We start from the raw sequence: 24,087 nt of genomic DNA, 5'->3' as shown, positions 1-24,087 counted from the left end.
TACCTGAAACCCGACTGATAATCGCTCTTAAAATTTCCGATTTTCGTTTCGATACACAATGAAGATTCATCGCGATTCGATTAATTGTATTATATCTGGTCGATATCGTTTTGGAAACCGGTTCGAAAACACGTACCTGTCATTTTTTTTTTTTTTTTTTACCCGATTCGTTCGTTCCCCTCGTGGTTTCTGACACGTTGAATAATTTCTGTCGAAACACGTAAATCCACTTTTCGAAAATTCATCGGCTATTATATCTCGTGACCGACTTAACCGATCCCGTCCCTCCAAATATTATAAAACGTTTTATACGGAGAATAATCGAAATAAAGGAAGAAACATTTTGTCAATGTTGAAATTTCGAAATTCTCTCACCTGTTACGTCTTCGTAATTAATTCGTCGATTACTCTGTTTTCTTCCCTTCGATTAACCGTTGATGAATATTCGTATAAAATCTCGTTAAAATTTCTGCTATAAATTCGAAAGAACAAATGTTGCGATTATCCGATCGTCCGATTATTTCAATTTCAATGTTACAACATTTTCCTTTCAATTTCACCATTTCATTTGATAATTATATATCCCAATAATTTTATACTTTTATTTTAAATCCGCTGCAAAAATTTGTTTATTGAAATTTCTCGTCCCGAATATATTATCATTTTAATTAATTACATTACATTACAATCCTCGAACTCCGATACATCGATGATGAGAATCTATTCCATTGCAAAATGATAATTCCATCCAAATTCCGTTCTCCAAGAGCATCACCATCACCCGTAACCAACGACTAATCCATTTTAGGGATCTCTCGAATCATCCGCCATTGGCGAGGACCAACAACCCTATAATTTGCCCGGGAATCGTCTCCAAACACTCATCTTCACGATCCAACACCTGCCCTTCAACCAAGGCCAAGCGTTAATCACCAAAGTGCTCGTTTGACGCGATAAAATCGCGTGCCACGGCCCTATTGCCCGGCATATTCCTCTCTCCCTCCCTCTCCCTCTCCCTCCCCCTCGTCCAGCTGATATTATCGATTCGGTGCGCTTCTGGCTGCCGCCACGACACCCGTTTATGCACACGTTTCCCGCGATATGACAAACAGCGTGACGCCGTGGCCGGCCTCGTTGATACGCGAGACGTCATCCCGGCTTTTCGTGCAGCTGCGAGATGAACGAGCGCTTCGAGGTCGAGAGGCCTCGAAACCGTCGGACAAACCACACCTGAATTATGCTCGAGGATCTGTGGAAGGAAAGAAATTTATGGAGAAGGCTTGAAAGAGAGAGGGAAAGAGGGGGAATTTGGGGAAAGGAAAGGTTTTATGATCGGTGGTTCGAGGATAAAAATGTGGACAAGAGTTTGGGAGGGTGTATCAAGTTGATTGGATCAGGTTATGGTGCGAATCTATTTGTGAAATTTAATTAATTAAGAACATTCTAATTCCATGGATCTCTGATTCTTCCTTTTTGTTATTTGTAATATTTTGATTAATTAAAATCGTTGATTAAAATAGTTAATATTAGGATAAAGTTTATACTTGTTTATATTCACCTGTTATTTCAAAATTTTATTCTTTTATTATTTCTGATGCACCGTGATGATCAGATTATAGCGCTCCATTAATCCACAACCATGCACGCCATTCTTTTTTAATTCGTTTAAGAAATTTATTGCATTTACGGACACGCCACATCAAACAAACCAGACCGCCGAGTTAATCGTTTGTTTCAACAATTTCAGGTCAATTAATTCATTCACCGAGCTTGTCCGACGTAAATGTACAGGCAAATGTAGTTCAAATCGATATACATCGAATGCCAAAATTGTTTTAAACGATGCTCGAATTTTTGCGAACAACTGTTGAATGGAATGAAACGGTTCGTTGTCTTGAGTTTGTTTTTTTTTTTTGTTCGATGTTTAGGGAAGGGGGATCGATCGAGGGGAAACGGAAGAAGAGAGAAGGGGATGGAGAAAGATAACTACGTGGTTGAAAGAGGGAAACGAGATCGTGAATTCCTCAATTGGTTTATGGCAACGGTTCCCACTAACCTGTTTTTATCGTTATAGACGTCTACATTCCTTGGGATGTATAATTCTAATCCTCAGGATGCATGTCGTATCACGGATCGCATTTATAATTCTGAAAAAAAAAAAAAAAATGAAGTTCCATTAACTAATGGCCAACGTTGAATTATTCGTATAAATGATAAATATTTCTCGTTTCGTTTCATTATCTGGTAAACGCGATTGTAAATTCCGTTTCAGATATTGTAATAATCAATAATCAAATGTACTTGATGGACTGATATTAATGAAGCTGATAAAAGTTAATCATCAATTTTGAATTATTTATGAGAGTGGTAAATGTATCTTATTCTGTCCACTTTTTTCCCTCAAGATATCAATAAATATCAATTATTATTTTACGATTTGTTTCTTCATTACGAAGGATGACATCGAAGAAATGATCCATTTTAGAATTATCAATAAAAATCCTTCCAATTTTTAATCATCAATGCAAAACGAATTGTGTTGAATTCTATTCGAGATATTACATAAATCAATTACATAAATTTCACAATTTGTACCTCCATAATGAAGAAAATAATAATAATTCAAAAAATCAAAAAATTAATCAATATAATTATTCATATGAATAATCATACATCTGTTCGATTATATTATTAATTAATCCTACAAATAAAATTCGAATAAAAATTTTGACGATTTGTAAAAAAAAAAAAAGGACGATAATATCAAAAATTTTCTCTTTTTAATATCTTATAAAACCTTTCTCCTCTTTTTTTACGTGAAATTAATTCACTTGTCTCGACGAAGGGAAAAATTCACCTTCCTCTAAAAATGGATACAAGAGAGGAATGCAAACGTGCAAACGTATCCGAATGGAGATGATGGCATGGAATTATTTTGCGCGAAAGGCTCGAGGCCACGATTCACGCGAATGAATCGTTTGACAATCGTGGAAAGATTGATATTCCCCAAGGATGATATAATGAAATTATTTCGCAATGAGAACTTTGTAATTCAGAAAAATATTAACCGGGTAAACAGAGCGCTGTTATTTTGTTTCACTTTTGATTGATTAAACTTATTCCTTCTAAGAATTAAAAAATATACATTTCAATTAAATTATATTACATTTTTATACTTTACTTTTTCTACTCTTCCTCCTCTTCTATTTTATTCTTTTAAAAAATAAAATACGTATTAAAGTCAAATTAAGAATTTCGAAATTTTAGTTTCAATTTCTATTCTTTACAATGTTTCATATATTCTTGCAACTTTGATCTTCCTTGGAAAATACACTTACGAATTTTCAATACAAACGCATCTACTAAAAAAAAAAAAAAAGTTTAATAATTTGTAATAAAAAATTAGATAATTAACGAAAAAATTAGAGGAGGTTGAATTCTATAATAGCATAATCGCAGAATTTAAATTGTACATCTCGATAGAAATCTGTGTTCTCGGAATTTCGTAGAAAATATTTCCGAGAAAACAGTTTCAATAAACCGAGTTCAGAATTGATTGAATTCCACTCGCCCGATTGAATTTCATCCCTTCGACTAATTATAATTCGTTGAAAGGAAAGAGCTGAATGGAATTAAATCGGTTGTCTTGGAATTGATTAAAAAGTGAGTAAAAGAGTAAGCGGTGTTGATGAAACAGGGTAAACGCGTGCCTTCAATATCGCGATATCTCGCTTCGAATTAATCGAAGCGCAGTAATTTCGTTGCTGCATTCGACTCTTACACAATCCGCGAGTGCAGTTATTATTATACAGTTCATTTTTTTCAAACGCTACCTGTTACATCTCCGCCTATTTTTCACCCTTGGCGGGCTTTTTATTAAGTTTCTCGCCAAATGTTTTCGTAATTACGCGTTGATTGTATCGCGCGCGGCCATTTTTTGCTCCATTTATCGTCCAACATTTCACTCCCCTTCTTTAATTAAGCGTATTCGCGTTCTTGAATTTTATCAAATATTTTTTTTTTTTTTCGTAAAGGAGATAATAACAAAAACGACTCTTCAATTATGAACAGAAATGTTATTAAATACACGGAAAATTGTATTTGTATTTATTATATGTACATATATATTATATTATATTTCGCATTAACGCGAATATCTCTCTGTATTTACGTGTATCGATATCGTATCGATACTTTTTTTATATAATTATAAAAATTAAATACCGTTAAAATAAAAAAAAAAAAAGAGAGAAAGAAAGAACAGAAATGGCACGTACGAATTTTCACTGGCACGTGAACCATCCCTCGATAATTTCATTTTACAAATTTTACAAATAATTGTTAATAACACGTACAAATACAATCTTTTTTAAAAATTTCGTCATCACTCTATATATATATATATAATTTATCGAAAAATGAATTCAGATTCGATATTGTACGAAAAAAAAAGGAAGATCTTTGCACGAAATGCTTTAAATCGATTTTGTAAAAAAGCATGTCCTCGTCGTGTCGAATATCACGGAATGTCTCTCTGGAACATGCTCGAATATCAATAAAGCAACGCTCCGTAATCATATTTCATCATATGACAGAAGGAACAGAATCCGAATCGATGAAGGATTCGAGGCCCACCCTTCTTCCATCACCCCCTTGTATATTTCTATTCATTTTTCTACTTTGAAATCGGACAAAAATCGATAGGAGGGATGATAGACATCGGTCAGATGGTGCGACCAGACCAGGTCGCATCTTTTTCGATATTCCGTCCTCGAAGAAAGGAAGAAAAATAGAATAGAAGGGTAGCCTCGTGTATGAAAGACGAGAGAAGCCCTCCGCCAGTCAATTTCTATATTAAACGTTTCGATTTTTCTTCTTCGATATTCCACGGAACGTGAGTGAAATGCAAAATTACAAAAGAAAAAAAAAACATAATAATAAAAATTTAGCAAACTTATTAACAGAGTACAATACAACGATATCGAAGTTGTAATTAGAAACAAAATTAAATTAAGATAAAACTAAATTTATAATCTTCTAATTCTCTTTCAGTAGTCTAACGAAGCAACAAATCTGTTCTAACTTTATCCAACAACAAGATCTTTCCCTCGTCCAACAAATTTAACAAAGAATCGCACGACAGCACGAATTCTCCGTTTCGACAGACTTAACTCCACTTAATCCTCGATACCTGTGCGGGGCAATTATCTTGCCGCTAATTATTGACACGTACTACTTAATCCACGCCACGAATCCCCGCGCATACCTGTTAATTAAGCGGGTTCTGCGCCGCTTAATTCTCGATATTATGACGCATTAAGACGTCGGTCGGCTAATTACCTTCCGAGTCGCGCCGCTTGATACGCGAGTTACGAGGTCGCGATCAAATCGAGGGGGGAGAGGGCCCCTAAACGCGTCCGCGCCGCTTAATCTCGCTATCTTGCCTCGGCTAAGCGTTCCCTCCCCCCACCTCCACACTTGGTTTTATCCGCTCGAACGCGCTCGGCAAATATTCTGTGCGTGTTGCGGGTGCAGAAAAGGAGGCGAAGATTCGAGAAGAGAAAATTGTAGAAAAATCTCCAAGTTTCAAAGACCCCTCATATCGGAAAGGAGGGAACGTCAAACGTATTACGTTTCTTCTTCAACGTGAGCTTTGTATCGCGAGGAGCCAGGTTTGTTTTTTCGAGTTTCCCTTATAAGGGAAAAAAAAAAGGCGTAAAGGCACAAAGAAGCTGGTCAACGCGAAAAAGTAATCTCCCTTTGAAGTCTATGAAGCTTGAATAATCAAGTAATGGTATATGCTTGTGTGTAACGAACTCTAATCTGCGTTTCTTTGCGTCTCGTAAAATTGTAGTAGGTTGTACAAGCTGTTTTAACGTATAAACTCGAGGATTGGTCGTTTTATCGTTACGAGAAGTTAAACGGGTTAAAGATTAAGCGATTCGATTTTCCGATTCATTGTCGTCGTGTCCGTTGTATTTGACGATGAAAATTTTTGTTCGCTAATAGTTTTTCGTTCGTAAATTAAAATCGATCGGCCCGATTACGCGCATTTGCAAAATTTCAATCTTTGACCGCTAGGAAATTGACGAGAAAATTTATAAATTAAAATCGCATATTAAAATTCAAATTTTGCGAACGCCATAAAGGAAATGTAACATTTGTTTAAATTAAAATCAATTTTGTGTATCACGCATAATAAACAAAATTTCAATTCTTCCACAAAAAAAGAAAAAGATAATTCTAAATTCTTCTAAATCAAAATCCTATCCTTGCTACTCGCGTGCAAAATTTAAATTTCAAATAAAATCGTTAAAAATCGTCCGAACTGAACAACTTAAAAAACGATCCTTTGCTAAATCTAAAAAATTTTCAAACAACGAGTAAAATCTCTAACCAAATATCTAACTATCCAACTGATTTCTTAACAGGCTCGTCGCAATTAATCACGAAATTGGCCGTAATAGAAACGATTCGCTGTGATAAATAACCCACAATTCGGATATTCTTTATCATCAAACGCGTTCCACGATCGCTCCCCCCGCGGCAATATCCATTTATTTCGAAGATAACGGGAAGGAGAATATTTTTCGACCTGGATGGCACTCTGCAACGACTACTTCCGCTTCCGTACGCTCGTCTTTAAGCGTAGAACGCATATCTAGGTCGGTGGAGGACAGCTCGAGACTCTACTCTGCGACGAGATGGGGGGACAACGCGAGTTTCGTTTTATTTTTCCCGTATTTCTTCGCGTGCTCTTTCGTTTCGTTACGCTCCCTTTTTCTTACGTGTTCCACGTCTTTTGTTCTCCGTTAAAACGACTGGTTAAGTATGGAATGATCTCCGTGCGAGCCGCGAGAGCAAGGATTTCGCGAGAAACGAGCTTTCACGGGAGCGTATGTTTCTCGAACGAGCATTATCTTGTACGCGAGACGTGCCCGAACTTTCTTGCTTCTTGTTGACTTTTGGAATTTTCAACTGAACGACTGAGATGGAATCTTTGAAAGATTAATGATTGTGTGCAGAGCGGTAAAAAAAAAAAGAAAGAAAAGAAAGGAAAAGAGGATCCAAGGAATTTGAAAAAGAGTATTTTTTCGAGGATTCAAAGAGATCGATTCCTCCAAGAAAGCGAGAAAGTTCAGGTGTAATTATATAGTTTGAAACGAAAGGAAAAGAGAATCCAAGGAATTTGAAAAAGAGTATTTTTTCGAGGATTCAAAGAGATCGATTCCTCCAAGAAAGCAAGAAAGTTCAGGTGTAATTGTATAGTTTGAAACGAACGATAAAGAGGATCCAAGGAATTTGAAAAAGAGTATTTTTTCGAGGATTCAAAGAGATCGATTCCTCCGAGAAAGCAAGAAAGTTCAGGTGTAATTGCATAGTATAGTTTGAAACGAACGAGAAAGCGTGAGAAATTGAAAATTAAATGAAATATTTGAAAGTATAGGAAAAGTATCCTTATTTAGCGTGAAAATATCGATATCAATTTTGGATCGCGGTTATTTTTTAGCCTCGAAATCCTATTTTTCGAAAATTGCAACAATTTTTTGATACCACTTCACTCGCATATTGAACAACCGATTAAAACTAACGATATATCGCCATTGTATTTAACTCTGGAAGCAAAATATAAATCGCGATTATTTTCTCGAAAATGTTCCCCGAGGACGATATTTCCCGGACCGATTCTCTGAATTTTGCATGTGCCCCACGGCACTCTCGCGCATAAACATGCAGGTGTGCATTACGGAGACGTTGCACGATTCGCTGCTTTCGAAGAAGACAGCCCATAAATCTTAAGTTCGTTCCTTGATCCGAAGTCGCCAAATATAAATCACTATTCAGAATGACGTGACTGACATGTTTTCATCAGAATATTTTCAACCTTTCAACGCTACCTCTATATATATATATATATATATATATATATATATATATATATATATATATATATATAATATTATCTGATTGACACGAGTCGAATATATATTCGCAAATTTAAAAAACTAAATAATTCTTTCATTTCATCCAAAAAATTTTCGTATTTCTCGTTAGTTTAAACTATAATAATTGCATATGCTATTCTGACGCTAAAATTAATCAACTTACAATACGTATATATTTTAATATATTTTAATATATACGTATTGTACGCAAATGATTAAAAATTAAGCAACATTATAAAAATAATTGGATTTCTATCTCTGGATAATTATCCTCCTATCTGAATCTTTTTTTAATTCCTATTTTTGCGACTATGAAAATTTTCTAAGCAAAACTAATTGCACATTATTATCACTATTATTATTATCTCGTTAAATAATACAATATATAGAACGAATGAAAATAAATCGATCTCATTAATTGCCAATTTATCATAAAGATGTCCACCAAATTGTTATTAATCATCATATCATACGTAGCTTTAACATACAATATGACGAGTCGCGATGATAAATTATAAATTAATTTTCTTAGATTTATAACAAAATTACGCGCTGCACAAAGCTAAAACATACGCGTTATAAAGCTATAAAGATCACATTACCGCGTTATCTGTGCTCATCAATCACACCTGTTCGATCGTTTATCCCGAAACTCAAAATCATCAAGTTTCAAAATATGAAATATTGAACCGGCAAATTAATACGATAAAACGTTTCAAAATCGATATTTCATATACGTGAAAAATCGATTATTAATAAATACCACTTATACCTTCGTTTCAGTCCCGATATCGCACATCGTGGCACTGGTCGGTGATCCCACGTACCTTCCATGCGACATATCAACCACACAGGAAGGGGATTCGGTGCACCTTGTGCTCTGGTACCGCGAGGACCTCGGTACGTCGGTCTACAGGTAAGAAGAGAACCAATTTGCACGCTGGGATGTCCTAAAAAACATAGGAACATCGGTTAATTGGAAAGTTCTTTCTAATTTCAAAGCGATATTCTCGAAAAGCGTGGAAAAACTTCTTCGTTAACTCGAGTTATTAGCTAAGAAACACCAGCCAATCGCGTGTACCTCGAAGGTAACCGATAAACAAATTAACGAACGAGTTCGAGCAACACGCGTGAAAGAAAAAATCACATCGAATTGTACATCTTATTCGTTATTGTATACGAATCACAGAACCGCGCGTCGTTTCTTTATCCACCCACGACAAATATTCTAATGTAAAATTAATCGAAATTCGATCACGAGCTACGCAGAATTTAATACGCGTCGAACAAAGACTCGCGGTGAACTGAGGTTATTGCGACGTATTTCGGTGTGTTGACATCGCGCGAGTCGACGATTGTTGATATTTCTTTGGATAGATTTTAGAATCGTTTGCGTTCCAAGAATTGTATTACTCCCGTGATTAATTGTATGTTTATGTCGTCGACTACACTCGGATATGTTTCGATTTATTTTTTAAAAATGTGTAGGTTTTAGATTTATCGTTTTTTTTTAATTTTTCAAATTGAAACGAAATTAAAGTTACAGTATACAACCGTAGCAAGATTGTAACGCGAATTCTAAAAAGAAAAATTTATATTCGATCGTACCACCCACGCATCTCCTTATAATCGAATTTCAAATATCGCCAAGCGTTTTCTCGATGGATTTCATTTCTCTCTCTGTCAATCCTCTCGATATTTTTCTTTATAAAATTCTCTTTCCGTCATAAAAATCTCACGCTTTATAAAACCGCGTAAGAAAACAACGTACACATTTTTATTCAATATCCATATAATTAATTTTCTTTCTCATACATATATATATATATAATACACAAAAATTATTTCACGTGGAAGGAAGAATTTATATCGTGATTAATATTTATAAACCTCTTTTTATCGCGGTTCATATTCTCACGCGTTACTACTTCATTCAAACATTCTCTTTTTTTACGAACGTAGCATACCAATATCAAGATAACATAGCAGCCATCTTAAAACGAGCAGTTCGCATTTAAAATCGTCTGATTTATTCGTACTCTCGATGCGGTTTAATTTATTCGCTCGGGAAATACGTCTATCCGTTAGCGAGAATGGCATTCATTAAAATAATTATGATAAAATTCGTGCACCCCCTTCTTATGAATCTGAATAGACTTTTTGAAAAGTTTTTAAAATTATGTTCTAATGATTATTTGATAAAATCGATTTCATACACAGAAAAATGTAAATTTGAACGAATAAATTGTTTCCTTATTTTGATAAAAAAAAAAGAACTTCTTTCTCCATATAACCACTCTCTGTGTAATGTATTCATATAAATTAATGCTTCTTATCGATATTATCACGTGTCGATTGATGATCTATGCACCTACTGCATTAATCATCTTTCTTTCAGCGTCGATGCCAGGGATCGAGATTTCGGCATCGCCGAACGATGGTCGGACGACACGGTGTTCTCGAATCGAGCATACTTCATGCCGGACAAGAAACCGGCCGAACTCGGGGTGGACCACATAAGGGAGGAGGACGCGGGTATCTACAGGTGTCGCGTCGATTTCCAGATCGGACAAACGAGAAACTCGAAAGTCAATTTAACGGTGATAGGTGAGTACTCTTTTGCGAGACGAAAATTTCAATTTCCCCGCAAAATTGATAAAGTTCATCAATATTGATATCTTTTCTCTACGAGAGAAAAATTCCGAAAATCGAATCGACGAATAATTAATTTTTAAAAAAAAAAGTAAAAAAACGAAAGGAAATGTTTGAAAATAAATATTAATAGATTTATCGCGCGAATAAAAGCTCAATCTTATCCGAGTAAATTGAATCTCGATAAAAATAAGGGATAAAGATTCTCAACAGCGAAAGAATGGGAGGAGAGAGAGAGAGAGCTTAATTCCCCTAAAAGATTCGCAAACCGTGTATAATCCGTTTCGATATTTAAAATCCATTTCCAGCGAGAGAAAAAAAAGAAAAAACAAAAAAAGGAATTAAAAAGAAACGTGGGGGAATTGAAACATGGTAGAGGCCCCCAACATCTGTTTATTCACGCGAGCGTCCCCCGTTTGCAGAAACGCGAATGAATATTCGCCGACACATATTGTTTCCCAACGGCAAACAGAATTTCCTGTTTGCCGTATAGGCAATAAAAAGATTCCTCCGCTTTCATTCGAAATCGGGAGTGGAAAATCTACGGATAATCTACGGCTATCTATCTAAAAAAAAAACATCTCTGGCGATCAAACGAACACGATCCAACACGATATTTTTAGTACTTACTTTTCCATTAATATTAAACTTAACAAGTATCGGATACAATGCTTAATTTAAATTATACCTCGAATACAAATATCCACTGTGTAATCTTGGATTTCAATTGAATTTCAACATTGAATAATACTTAAATTGCAAATAAATCTATATAATAATTAAACTTTGTTAAACTTTATTTCTTATTTCTTTAAAAAAAAATGAAACTATTCCTGGACTTGCATAAAGGATTAAACTTCAAATCGTTAAATATAATATTCCTCCTCATATAAATCCTGACTGCCATTTTTTCCAAATTTTTTTTCTAAAAATTTAAGACATCGCAGATTCGACGTGCAGACAATAGTTTGCGCGTTTAAATTCTTGGGGAAATATAGGAAGGAAAATGGCGGTATGTGACGGCGGCCGCTTTTGCACCACGAACCGAGCTTCTGTGCGTTTTTCGAGCGAGGCGCACGCGACGACACGCGAGAACGGAGGGAATATATCAAGATGAAAACTATGCCAGCCACCCTTGGACAATGGCGTGTAAATGCGCCACGTACTGGCATCCTCGAAGCGTTGCACACAAGTTTTATCTGGGCGGAGGATCGCATCGAGGTTTCGAGCTTTTAACGCTCCTCCGCGAACGGTGCAATTTATGCGAGAGAATTCGTCGTGGAACAGCGAGCCACTTTTTCTGAAAACCGCGATGGAGGGGGTTGATGGAACTTTTGACATTGAAAAGGAACAAGGGTTCAAGGTGAATGATACAGTTTTTGGTGGTGAGATTTTAGTGGAGAGAAGTCTGACAAACGTGGATATATTTTACTTAATCAAGCTTCAATCATATTAATTATTATTCTTCATACCCTTAATTCTTCGATATCTTAAGTATACGTACGAGTAAATTAATTTGCAGTCACAAATAATAAATAATTTAACTGTATATGATAAAAATATATTAACGTATTGCAACAGAGATATGTATTGAATTATTTTTATATCTGATCAATAGTTGGGTGAAAGGTATGCAAAAGAAATTTTATATTTTTTTATCATATCATTGCATTCGAAGAAGAACAATTCCATTTTTAGTATTCGAAACAATTAGCAAATGTGAAATCGACGAAAGATTATTCGTCGCTATTAAATCTTCAATTTTGCATGCGCATGTTGCGCATGATACCATGATATTATTTTACTCTCCACTGTTATGCTTTATTAACGAATATCCATTTCAATCGGGGTCACGTTGCGTTTCGAATGAAATCGGTCAACGGAGAATCGAAATCGGACAATTAAAGCTCGCAATGCGTGCGAGAGATGATAATATTTATTTATAACGGTTTAGAATTTCACGGGCTAGAAAAGAAAAAAATAGTGAAATATTATTTACGTTTGAATTAAACCATTTCCTGTTTATTATCGATCGAATGAAATTGGAATTCGAAAATGAAAGGACGAAAAGAAATTATCCGACAGAATCTCGAATCTCTGAATAACAATAATCCAAATAATCCAAAAAAAAAAAATTAAAAGCGATGAAAGATGATACATCATATTCCGAGATATTTAATTAAGAAACAAATAAAATAAAATAAAATTCAAAAAACAATCATAACATTTTCAAACAACGAGACGATAAAGTAAAAGAATCTAAAAGAAAATTATTGAGAAAATCGATCGAAAAAACACGCAGGAAATAGAACCTTCGAGAGGCGCAAAGAGTTTTTTTCTTTCAAAATATCGATCATTGATGGGATGATCGACGATCTTTGGCACGGATATGACGTCTCGTCGACTTTAACGAGCAACTTCTCCCCGTCGATTTCGACTTTCTCTCGCCGAGGAGATCCGCGTTGGAATATGGTTTCCGGGAATCTTCGTTTCCAAGGAGTGCATCTGCACTCTGTTCCGCTGTGCCCCGGCTCCACGGATTTTTGCTTTGACTTTCATTTCCTGCGCCGCAACCGGATGCGAAGGGAATCGAAGTGAAGAAGGGCAGAGAATATCACAGTCAGAGATCGATACCTCGTAAGCTCTGTACGTGACGTGATTCGCGTCTCTTTGCCATCGATGGCTTCCGATCGAGTTCCGAGGCGAATAGAGAGAGAGAATCGTTAGTCCTTTTGCGACTATATTGTTTCAGATGGCGTGGTGAAGCGTGATTTAAAATACACGACGTATTATGCACTTCGTTTCGAAGAAAACGACTTTTTCGGAAAAGTTTTATCGTGCTGAATCCTAATTCAAGTATTATGATAGTCCAATGTGTATCGATGTTTGATTAAAATTTAATTGTAAGTGAAATAATTCTTTTCCAAAAAAGAAAGCTTCTGAACTTGTAAAAATAAGAACTAATCCAACTCAAAGTGAAATCACGTTACGATAAAAACATATTTCACATTAATTAATTAATTAATTGTCATATTTCGTATCCACTAAAATGACTTCGCGATATAATATTGAAAAAACTATAAGATAACCATTAACAAAAAGGAAAACGTTTCATTTAAAGCAATACCAAAAATTAACGCAAGATTTGAATTTGCCGCCATTTTTACATTGTTTGCAACCTTGAAAAAAGAACAGTTTGACAACTGAGAGTTTAGTAAAAATGGAACGTTATACGATGCAACAATGCGTCTTCATTATTGAACGATATTTTAAAAATAATATTTTAAAAATAATGAAAGTTTGACGGCCGCAGTTCGAAAATTTTATACAAAAATATTCGCACACATTTTCACCTCGATGGCTTTGTTAATCGCCAAAACTTTTTTGAGAATGAGGCTGTAGGTCAAGCAGCAACTGTTAATAGTAAAAATAAATATCTAAAGAGACTCTAAAAACTCTCTTTTATATTTAATTCAAATCTTGTGTTAATTTTGGGACACGCTTTACGATACAAAATAAATCATTTCGGGAGGAGCGAGGTCCCGGCAAAAATCGGGACCTTTATTCCCGAGCCAGTACATATCCCAGTGCATTCTTCTTCTTTTACGACCGCGGCACGTGTTTCTCTGTGGAACCACGGTCCATCTCGAGCGTATAAAATTCTCAAGGAGCGAAGAGTACACCTGTACCTGTAAAAATCTCGGCCAACCAAGAATATTTCGTCCACCTCTCGAAAACGGTTCTCTCCTCGCTCGTGACGGCAGGACGTATCGCGAAACGAGAAGAGGAGGAAATAACACCGTGGCCATCTCCTGGCCTTATCCCACGGATAAAGGTCGAGTTGGTAGAAGGGTGGGCATGAATAAGAACAGAAATGAAAAGGGGCAGCTGTTAAAAGGAAATGGTCGAGGGGAGGGAGCCGCTATCAACTAGGAGGGGGGAGGGAAGAAAAAGGAAAAGGCGGACAAATAGGTCAAGAAGAGTATCAAAAGGGAGAGCGCGAGGGTGAAGGAGGAGGACCAATGAAAAATGGGAGGACACGAGAGAAGGGTGGATGGATGTTGAGAGAGAATGAATGAGAGAGAGAGAGAGAGGAACAAATAGGGCAAAACAATTGCCAAGAGGAGGGAGAGGTTAAGCGATGGAGGGCGCGTTATAATGAAAACGATCGGGCAAAGGAAGGAGGGGAGGGAAAAAAAAAGAAAGAAAAATCCAATTAACAATCCCGTTCAAGAGTTATGGAGATGCCACCGGCCGAGAAATGTAGAACATTCGTTGCACGTTGCCGTTTTCCCTTCCCACCCCCTCGAATTTTTCCCCTGGGATAATTAGCTTCCTCCCTCCCCTCCTACCAGCCATTTCACGCCACCAGATCATCCCAGCTTCTGATCTTACTTCGTTTAACCAGAGACGCTGGTGTTGGTAAATTCTTTTTTCTTTTTTAGGATGAACGCCAATTAACGTGCTTCCCTTCTCTTTTTATTCTGGCACGTTTTCCTTTCTCTCTCTCGAATCGAGCAAGTTTGGCTTCCGTTTCCGGGATGTGCCACACGTCAACACTGAACCGCGACACCGACGCGTTTCCGGCCCAAGATTTTTCAGAAGAGAGACGCCTCTCCGTTAATGCAACGAACGAAGCGTGACCAATGCAATTTCCTACCCTTCCCTTCGTTCCTGGAAACGTCGTTCCACGTAAGTGGCGATAATTAAATTTCGTCCTCGACCTCGTCGAGGGTATTGGAGGCGATGAGGTGAAATTGAAATTTGACGGAGTGAAATTGAAAATGTTGGAGGAACGAAGGTGAAAGAGCGTGCGGAGGAGTATACGCGGATAACAAGTGTTTCTGAAGTAAATAAAAGTTGAGCGAGGATTGGAAGAGGAACGACAGATATATATATACATCCAGAATATCTCTCTTTTAATTAAGAGATTGATAAAACGAAAAGGAGAGAGCAATTTCGAAAAAGAAAAACACGATGGGTTCATTGGATCGATGAATTCGCAAAAAGGCGTCTGTTTCGGGCGCGCGTCGATGCTAAATTAATTTTCCCAAGATTCCGATCGTTGTTTCTGACCTTTGTCAACGGGGCTAAGCCGGATAGAGGGAGCATCCTCCTTTGTGCACCTTTGAGAACTTGGCCCAACATTTCTCCCAAACTCCTCCTTCCGTGTGCTGGTCGCTTCTGTACAAGGCGCGCGCGCATCCTTTGTGATCGCGACCTTTGTTCAAATTCAAACGATCCTAAGTTTCTAAAATTCGCGGGAAACAGTTCTATCATGCACAAACGAGAATGGATTCGAATTTCTCGAGCAGGGGGAAAAAAAAATAAGAGGAACGTCTCTTAACTTTCCATTCCATTCCAACGAAACGAGGAAGGAAATACGCTGCGTTCGATACGATGAGGTCGCGTGTTAAATAATCGCGGAGGGGAAGAGGAGGTCCAAAGAAACTTTTTACGAGCGTAGCCGACGATTTTTAAACGAGAGGAGAAGAAGGCTACGCGAGGCGAAGGTTTCACGAAGGATCCGGTTTCACGGAGCATGAATTTTTATTAAACTTTAAAGTTTCATAGTTTCACCGGCTATGCATAGGGGATGAAAAGGAATGGCGCGGGAATCGTTTAAACGGGGGACGATGAATATACATACAGTGACGAATCGACGTTGGATCTCTGCGTCCTTCCCTCTTTTTTATCGTATTTAATGAATATCTATTTACGTACCATTATGGAGTTTCGATTATCATAAACTTTATGCAGTTTATCTTATAATTATATAATTATCCTGTAATAATCGTTGATCGCATTAATATCGATTGCGTTTAATGTCTCGTTATCGAACATTGTTGCCTTTGAGATATCGTTTCAATTATAATACCACCATATTTTGAAACGATCTAACAGAATCGAGGAAAAATTTGAAAATTTCCCGATTTTATACATACTCCTTTCTATTAACACGTTGATCAAATTCTATCTCGCAGGAACAAAGAATCCATTCTTCACGAAAGAAAGAGACCGATATACGACTCCAAAGGACGAAGAAAGGAACCGAGCAAAGGGATGATCCTTCGTCAAACACAAACCCTCTCGGATTTCCTTTATATTCGTTATATTCTCTGGGACAAAGAAGGGGCGTCCAACGGAATACGGATAAGTTTCACGAATTTATCATCATCGAAGAGCGCGCGAATCGAATACCGCACCGCGTCGTGATTTCTGCTGGGAATACCGCAGATATCATTCCGACAATAATTTCTTCGCCGTGGCCAAGATTGCTCGAGACCTTCTTCCTTTCCCGGTCACGATGGCGTTTCACGTTTCTTCGGAGCAGAGGGAGAGGGAGAGGAGAGGTGACGCTTCTGTTTTCCGCAATCCAAGGCTCGACGTCGTCGCGAGAAAACGCGAGGGAACGCGTTCGGCGTGGAGGAAGTGGGGATGGGAGAAAAGAAAAGGCACGGTTGGGCACGAACGATTCTTTTAAAAGACGATCGGATCTTACTTTAATAGATTTCCGAGTTCCCGCGGTGAATTAAACTTATTTCTCCGAAGTTTCTACACTCGGGTGGAAGAAAAAAAAGAAAAAGGCGGGCGACGTGCCGGCGATCCGGGATTCTGTAAAACCAAACCCCCTCCTCTGAAACTTCGCTACAAGAGAATTTTGTGCCATTTGTCGCCACTTCGAATCGTCACTTTCGTAAGAGAGAATCGAAGAATAAAAGTCGTTGGATTAATCCTTTAAGATTAGAATTTTTTTTCTTGATAGTTTTAACTTTTTCGATAGTTTCTTCGACTACGAAGGGAGGAAGAGTTGTTGCGGAGGAATTTTGGAGGATGTTGGAATCGATGTCGGATCGAATTCGAACGAGCGGATGTTTTCAGAGTGGCGAAAAATTTCATTAGAGAGTGAAATTGATCGAGAAATCCTTGTTTTCTGTTCCGTTTCCTCCTCTGAAACTTCGCTACAAGAGAATTTTGTGCCATTTGTCGCCACTTCGAATCGTCACTTTCGTAAGAGAGAATCGAAGAATAAAAGTCGTTGGATTAATCCTTTAAGATTAGAATTTTTTTTCTTGATAGTTTTAACTTTTTCGATAGTTTCTTCGGCTACGAAGGGTGGAAGAGTTGTTGCGGAGGAATTTTGGAGGATGTTGGAATCGATGTCGGATCGAATTCGAACGAGCGGATGTTTTCAGAGTGGCGAAAAATTTAGAGTGAAATTGATCGAGAAATCCTTGTTTTCTGTTCCGACTTGAATCGAGAGTGTTGATCGAGGAGGGAGGAAGAAAAGAGATTGCCGAAGGAATTGAGAGAAAAATCGAGAGGATATAAGTGGAACAAATTGTGGAAGATTGTACTGTCAAACGAAGTTAACTCGAAACAAACGGAAGATAAACTATTTACACTTATAAGATTCGTCTATCTTGGAATTTAGATCGAGAAAATGTATTATTAGAATTATTTATTGGAAATAATAAAAGATTCATCGTTATTTCATCGTTGAATTACAACACGGAATCAAGTCTAAACTCGGATAAACAGATGCTTTTCTTTTCAATCGCCTTATAATTAAAAAAAAAAAAAGCAATTCGAACTTTAAAAAAAAGGATAAAATTCTATCATTTCAAAATTGAATTAATAAATTCAATTTTGGGCGCGAGATATACATAAGAACTGCACGTTCAGCCACAATATCTCGCGAATAAAAGAGGAAAGGAAAGCGTTCCGCCTCTCGTCAAAGTTGCTGACTACTGGAAGAGGCTAGCCTCTTTCCACCCAGTTTCTTTAGAAACTCGCTAGAATTCAATATCGTTTTGGCTATCTAGGACTTTCTAGGGGGGCGCGAAAGTGTACCGTGGTTAACGATAGAGGGATACGTGCGAGAGAAAATGGAGCAGAAGAACGAAAAGCCAAAGGAAAGAGGAGGAGGAGGAAATTCCTCTTTACAAATTTCGATAAAAAAAAAAGAGAGAGAGAAAAGTGAAACGCTATTTAACCAGACGCTGCTTAAATCTATCCTTTTTTTTAGAGCTCTCGGCCGGAAGAGCTCCTTTTGCCGGAATAAAAAATTCTATGGCGCGTATTATACGGCGCGAAATGGAAAAATTGGAAGGACGGGGGGATAAGGCGAGCGTTTTGGACAGTGAGACACCATTTATCTCTTCGAATGGGATCCTCTATTAGAGCTAACGAAAACACTTTGGCCGGATCTGTTTTTCCAGCCAACCACCATTGCATCTACCACCACTCTCGAGAAATTTGAAATTTTCTCGAGAGTATTATTATCCCGGGATAAGTTGAGAAATTTCGCCTAACGATCCGTCACGAACACGAATTGAATCTATCGCAAGAGTTCTCCACAGTTCATCATAATGGAATTTTCTTATACAAAAACACTGTTGTAAAGTTGTCCTGAATTGTCCACGCTTGTATTTCGAATTTTGATGAATTTTTTGAATCATAATATATTTACTTATTTTTGTGGATCTTGAAAATTTTTGAAAATCTTAATTTTTTAAAATCTTTCTATGAATATCGATCAATGAATTTTTCTTCTTCCAAAATAAACCAAACACTAAATTATATGAAATTAATACGAGAGAAATAATTCAAAGCGTGGATTTTTCGATTTTCAAGAATTAATCACTCAACAATCAGGAAATTTCTTCTTAGATCTTCTTAGAAATCATTTGTCGCGCAAGTTTCGATTAAAATGAAATGTTTTCAGCGCGGATGTCGAGAAACATTCCAAGATCCGAGATGGAAGAGGGGGAGCGAAACAAAAATAGCTTTTATCGAAATATATCTTCTCCAACGGGAGATCCTCTCATCTCGTGCTGTTGATTTCCGGCGGAAATGTAAATTTCCCTCGGCATTAACCCCGTCGAATTTTCCATCAGTTCGATGCCCCGGGTAGGCATAGTAGGAGCCGTCGCGACGTCCAGCTGCGTCCTCATAATAGGAGCCTCCGTGTTAGAAACAACGGAAGCACGGCTGCGTAAATCCTTTGGAAACCGTCCACCATCGAGAGAGAGCATCCTCGCTTTATTGGATGCTCCGGGTAAACCCTGGCAATTGACCGGAAGCGAGAGTCCAATCGAACGTGGCCGAGCTCTTGAAGGTGAGCTTGATTACTGTGCTCCGCTGGGTGCTGTCCAATTGCCACTTCTTTTTCTTCTTTTTTTTCTTCTTCTTCTTCTTCTTTATCGCCACGCGAATCTTATCTCGCACGGAGAGAGAGAGAGAAATTGATGGCTAGGAGAAGGGACGTTGGGGAGAGCGTATGGGAGATGGAGTAACAGGTACGTTTACGGTCTGGAGGTTTATGGTATTGATTCTGGTTCGATTAGTCTTATAGAGTGGTCGATTAATCTGTGACCGAGGTAGGATCATCGAATCTGATAGTGGAAGATTTGAATATTGTACGAGCATTTCGAAGGAAAAGTAAAAAAAGATAAGAGTTGATGTTTAAATGATATTTATCATGAACGAACGTTGATTTATGTTCAGATTTCTGAATTTTTCGTTCATCTTAATGTGATAATGATTTAATTATTTAATATGTGTGTATCCTTTTAATGTTAACCTGAAAGAAATGGATCAAGTGTCGCGCAATCGAATTTTATAATTGTAAAAAGATCGGGTGATTCTTGGAAGAATCGTGGTAAAAATTAGCGAGAACGTGAAAGGAAGTAGAGCGACAATGAAGGGGATTAAGCGATTTAAGAGGGTTTCTTCTCGCGCACTTTGGGTTACGATAATTACTCGAACAAATACGGTCTGTCTTCTTTTCGCGGGAATCTCCGGTTTTCGTTGTTAATCTGACGATGTTTGTGATGGAAAAGGTTTGCTGGGTCACGTTTAATGGACGGCTTTTGTATTTTGAATTGTATATAGAAATTAAAATCAAGCTCTCTTTTTATACGATTCTTACCTTCCTTGACTCTTCGATGCAAAAAATGTTGCTTCTGTCTTCTATCTTTCTTTCCTATATTTTTTTTTTCTTTTCTGAAGACGACTTCTTTAGAAAACTCGCTTGGGGCTTTCTTTCAGCAAGTCGCCATTAAATTATTAAAATGCTCATAAAAATTGTTACGATTCTCTCTGAATTACCTCGTGAATTATTCACGATTGTTTATTTCAATCGGAATTATTAAATCTACTTTGGCAAACATACATTTTCCTTTGTTCGCCATGGAAAAATTACGATATTCTCTGCTTCGAGGTTTCAATTCGGATTAAAATTCGATCGAAACTCGCCGAAATTTGTCATTGATACCCGGTTCAATTAACGAAGTTATTGGATAGAATATATATACTGTTCTATACGATATTATAATCCGCCCGATAAAATATCTAACTCGATCCCATTCGAAAGTTTCCCCCGAATGAAATTCACCGCCCTCGAATTCGAAGCCTTAAAGCCTCGAATTGTTCCCCCCGAAAAGTAATTGATCTAGATTTCCTCTAGCTACTAGCCTTCCCTGCGAACTTTTAATAGTATTTTATCGAAAGATATACATTCACGGACTGTATGATCGAAACTGGCTTCGAGCGAAATTTAACCGATCGAATCTTGTATTCCATCCATCTATATACAATTGTATGAAAGTCGACTAGATCACATTCGATATTTCTACCGGTTTTAAACATTGATCTCCATTCTTTTTATATCAGATTTCTTTTTTTTAATTTCTTTCAATTTCTATATTTTCGTTCCTTTACTTATTTTTCCAATTTCTATCTTTTTTATATACTCCGTATAATCTCTTTTTCGTGGAATTTTCAAATTTTTCAATTCTTTTTCTGACAATTCTTATTTGATCGCCAAATAAAATATATCACGGTATAAGTTTCTTAACCGGGGAAAAAAGAAATCAATCCTATGACAGATAAAACTCGTTATTTATCATTATTCAATCTCTTAAAAATTCAATTTCATTTATCGGAGGTGATCGCGTATAAATCTAACCATCTAGATCCCAAACTAACTGGATCGCGCCCTAATTCCGTTCCCGATTAAACGAGAGAAACGAGGGAAAATTCGTATTGATAGCAACGTTTTAGCAATAGCTGTGTCGCGCGCGGCAACGTGTGCAATTGAGTCCGCTCAAAGACACGGACGGAACACGATTGCGAACGCAATCAAGTTTTTGCATACACGGACGCCGGCGTTGTTCACGCGGCGTTATTTGCCGAACAATCGTGGCTGTCGGTGGAAATGTGGGACGGGGACAAGATGGATGCAGTTAATTACCAGCTGGTTTTAGCCAGCGACAATTTGTTCCGTTGTGGAACGGAATGCAATAACTGAAACGTTTCCGGCCATCTTATCGCGGTCCCTGGAATTTTGGACCGCGAGAGAGTTAGTTCTTGCGTGCTCCGACGAAACGTTGCTGCTGCAATTATAAGACGTGTATTCCTTCGTCGCGTGTAACGCGTGAAATCCGTCTAGGAGGAGGAGGATGGGAAGGATGGAGAGGGGGAGAGAGAGAGAGAAAAAAGAAGAAACAGCAGAGAACAGCAGGGAAAGAAGCTGTTTATTCAGCCGCGTGTTTATTCAACGCTTTGTTCCGCGCGTCGCACACGGACAATGGCCCGTGTCAACGTTTCCAGTATGGAAGCAAGGGAATAATGATGTTCACGGGAGGGAGGGAAGAAAGGAGGATGGCGGGGGAGGGAAAAAACGAGAGAAATTATCGTAAGTAATAATAACGGGAACACAATTAAACATTCTTCGTCGTTTCTAAAACGAAACGGAGGTATTCTAAAGAGACATTCATTCCCTCTGATTTTAGGTATTCTCTGATTTTATGGAGGAAAGACTTTTCCATCTCTTTGTATTATTCTCTTGTATTATTCAAATTCATTATTCGACGCTATAAAACTGAGCATCAAAATTACATGCAAGTATTGAACATAAAGAACTTCATTCGTTTTAATAAAGGATTCGAATTAAAGCTTCTTTTAAAAATTGAAATTTTGTGCGGAAAGATTCGAATCCGTGCTGTGTGAACCCCGGAGCCACGGGGTCCGCGCATCTGTCGCCACGGAATCGTTTCAATTCTTGTATTTGCGATGATCATATTTTAATCAAACGATTCGTTCGTTGAGTTTAAAATTACAACATTTAATCATAAAGTTAAAACGAATAATTTTTCTCTCTTCTGTTACACCGATATCGATTTATTATTAAATTAAAGAAGGAAATGTCTGACACTTGATGAATGTTAGTTAACGGATCGATACTCGAAACGGGATTAAATCCACCGTCAAATAAGTCTTAGTAGTTGGGACCAGGATCCATCACAACGCCCTGGGATTTCGTGGTAAAGTAATAATGCCACAGGCTACGGCGATGCTAGTAACTCGAAGCACGTGTGAGTGAAAAGGCAACAATCGACAGGGGTGGTAAAAGGAATTGCAGCTTCCATTCTAAACATTGACCTAAGACACTTATCTGGCTCGATCGATGGAGTTAATCCTTTCGTTCTTCCGGGTAACGAGGAAAGTGTCAAGGATTCTGTCGAAAATCAAGCAATCCTGAGAGAGTGAACATTGTCTCGTCCGATCGAATAATTAATCTCGAATATTTCTAATTCTTTTCTTCTTCTTTTTTAAATTCATACATTACATACATTAAAGAAATAATTATATTTTGTAATCATCGATAAAGGGATTATTAATTAAAAATGAAATTATCACGAAAACGTAGCCGAAGAGATATACAGATCAGAAATAGTTGTATCCATTAATTCGAAAAACGAATTGCGGATTTAGAAAACAGGAGGAATCGCATTATCAGCCGGCCACCACAATTCCTGCAATTAACGAAATAAGGATTTAACATTGTTATCCTACCAAAGGCCGAATCGCTAATTAGTTACCAACTCTGAAGGAAGCGTAGTTAACGTAATTGCCTCGGATATTTCCTCTTCGATGTTTCCCATCTCGATAATACGTTGATATCCTACAATTGATTCCTCCTATAATTATCATCTTTAAGATCCGAGGAATCGATTCAATTGTAAAACAACGAGCAAACGTCGAGAAAACCTAAACACGCTTTCTTTCATCGCTATCGACTCGTTTCGAAGCGAGAAATTTAAATTTAATTCCAAGACAGATAATAAACCCTGACGAACTTTTTTTCCCTCTTTGACGTCTCGAATTTTATTCCTCTTTTAAATCCTTGTGTTAAACGCACAATGAAGATACATTAGGAATAAAAAGAAAAAGGAAAATTCCATCTTTCATAAAGGAAATACCGCAACGCTGTATATATCCCAACTATAAGGAAAATGGATTTATCATGCTAAAATCTCGGTACACTCCATCAAAAGTTAGGGGGAAACTTTTCGGTACGAAGCGTACCCAAGTTTCCAGGCCTATCTCGTTCTTCTAAAAAGCGCGACATTGTTCGACTAACAAAACAGGTATTTCCATGTCTGAATGTAAGGACGCGTGGTAAATAACAGTCAACTGGGTG

At 37.4% G+C, this 24,087-nt stretch overlaps 1 protein-coding gene and 1 long non-coding RNA gene across 3 annotated transcripts in view; one reads left to right on the top strand and one right to left on the bottom strand.

Moving 5' to 3' along the window:
- LOC411078 (nephrin) overlaps positions 1-24,087 on the top strand; it is a 246,522-nt gene that overhangs the window by 177,370 nt on the left and 45,065 nt on the right. For both annotated transcript variants that reach the window (XM_026440729.1, XM_394552.7), the window contains 2 exons: positions 8,730-8,862; positions 10,345-10,553. In XM_026440729.1, coding sequence (XP_026296514.1) covers positions 8,730-8,862; positions 10,345-10,553 — 342 coding nt within the window. The remainder of the gene's footprint in view (positions 1-8,729; positions 8,863-10,344; positions 10,554-24,087) is intronic.
- Positions 1-24,087, bottom strand: part of LOC102654898 — a 69,137-nt gene that overhangs the window by 3,497 nt on the left and 41,553 nt on the right. Inside the window, exons 2-3 of the long non-coding RNA XR_003304683.1 lie at positions 8,719-8,896; positions 2,057-2,147 (exon numbers count right to left, since the gene is read on the bottom strand). This is a non-coding gene — a long non-coding RNA (uncharacterized LOC102654898). The remainder of the gene's footprint in view (positions 1-2,056; positions 2,148-8,718; positions 8,897-24,087) is intronic.

The sequence above is a fragment of the Apis mellifera genome, linkage group LG5 (genome assembly GCF_003254395.2).
Source record: "Apis mellifera strain DH4 linkage group LG5, Amel_HAv3.1, whole genome shotgun sequence".
Lineage (NCBI taxonomy): Eukaryota > Metazoa > Arthropoda > Insecta > Hymenoptera > Apidae > Apis > Apis mellifera.
Note: the sequence above shows the minus strand (reverse complement) of the source record. Positions and strands in the feature narration are given on the sequence as shown.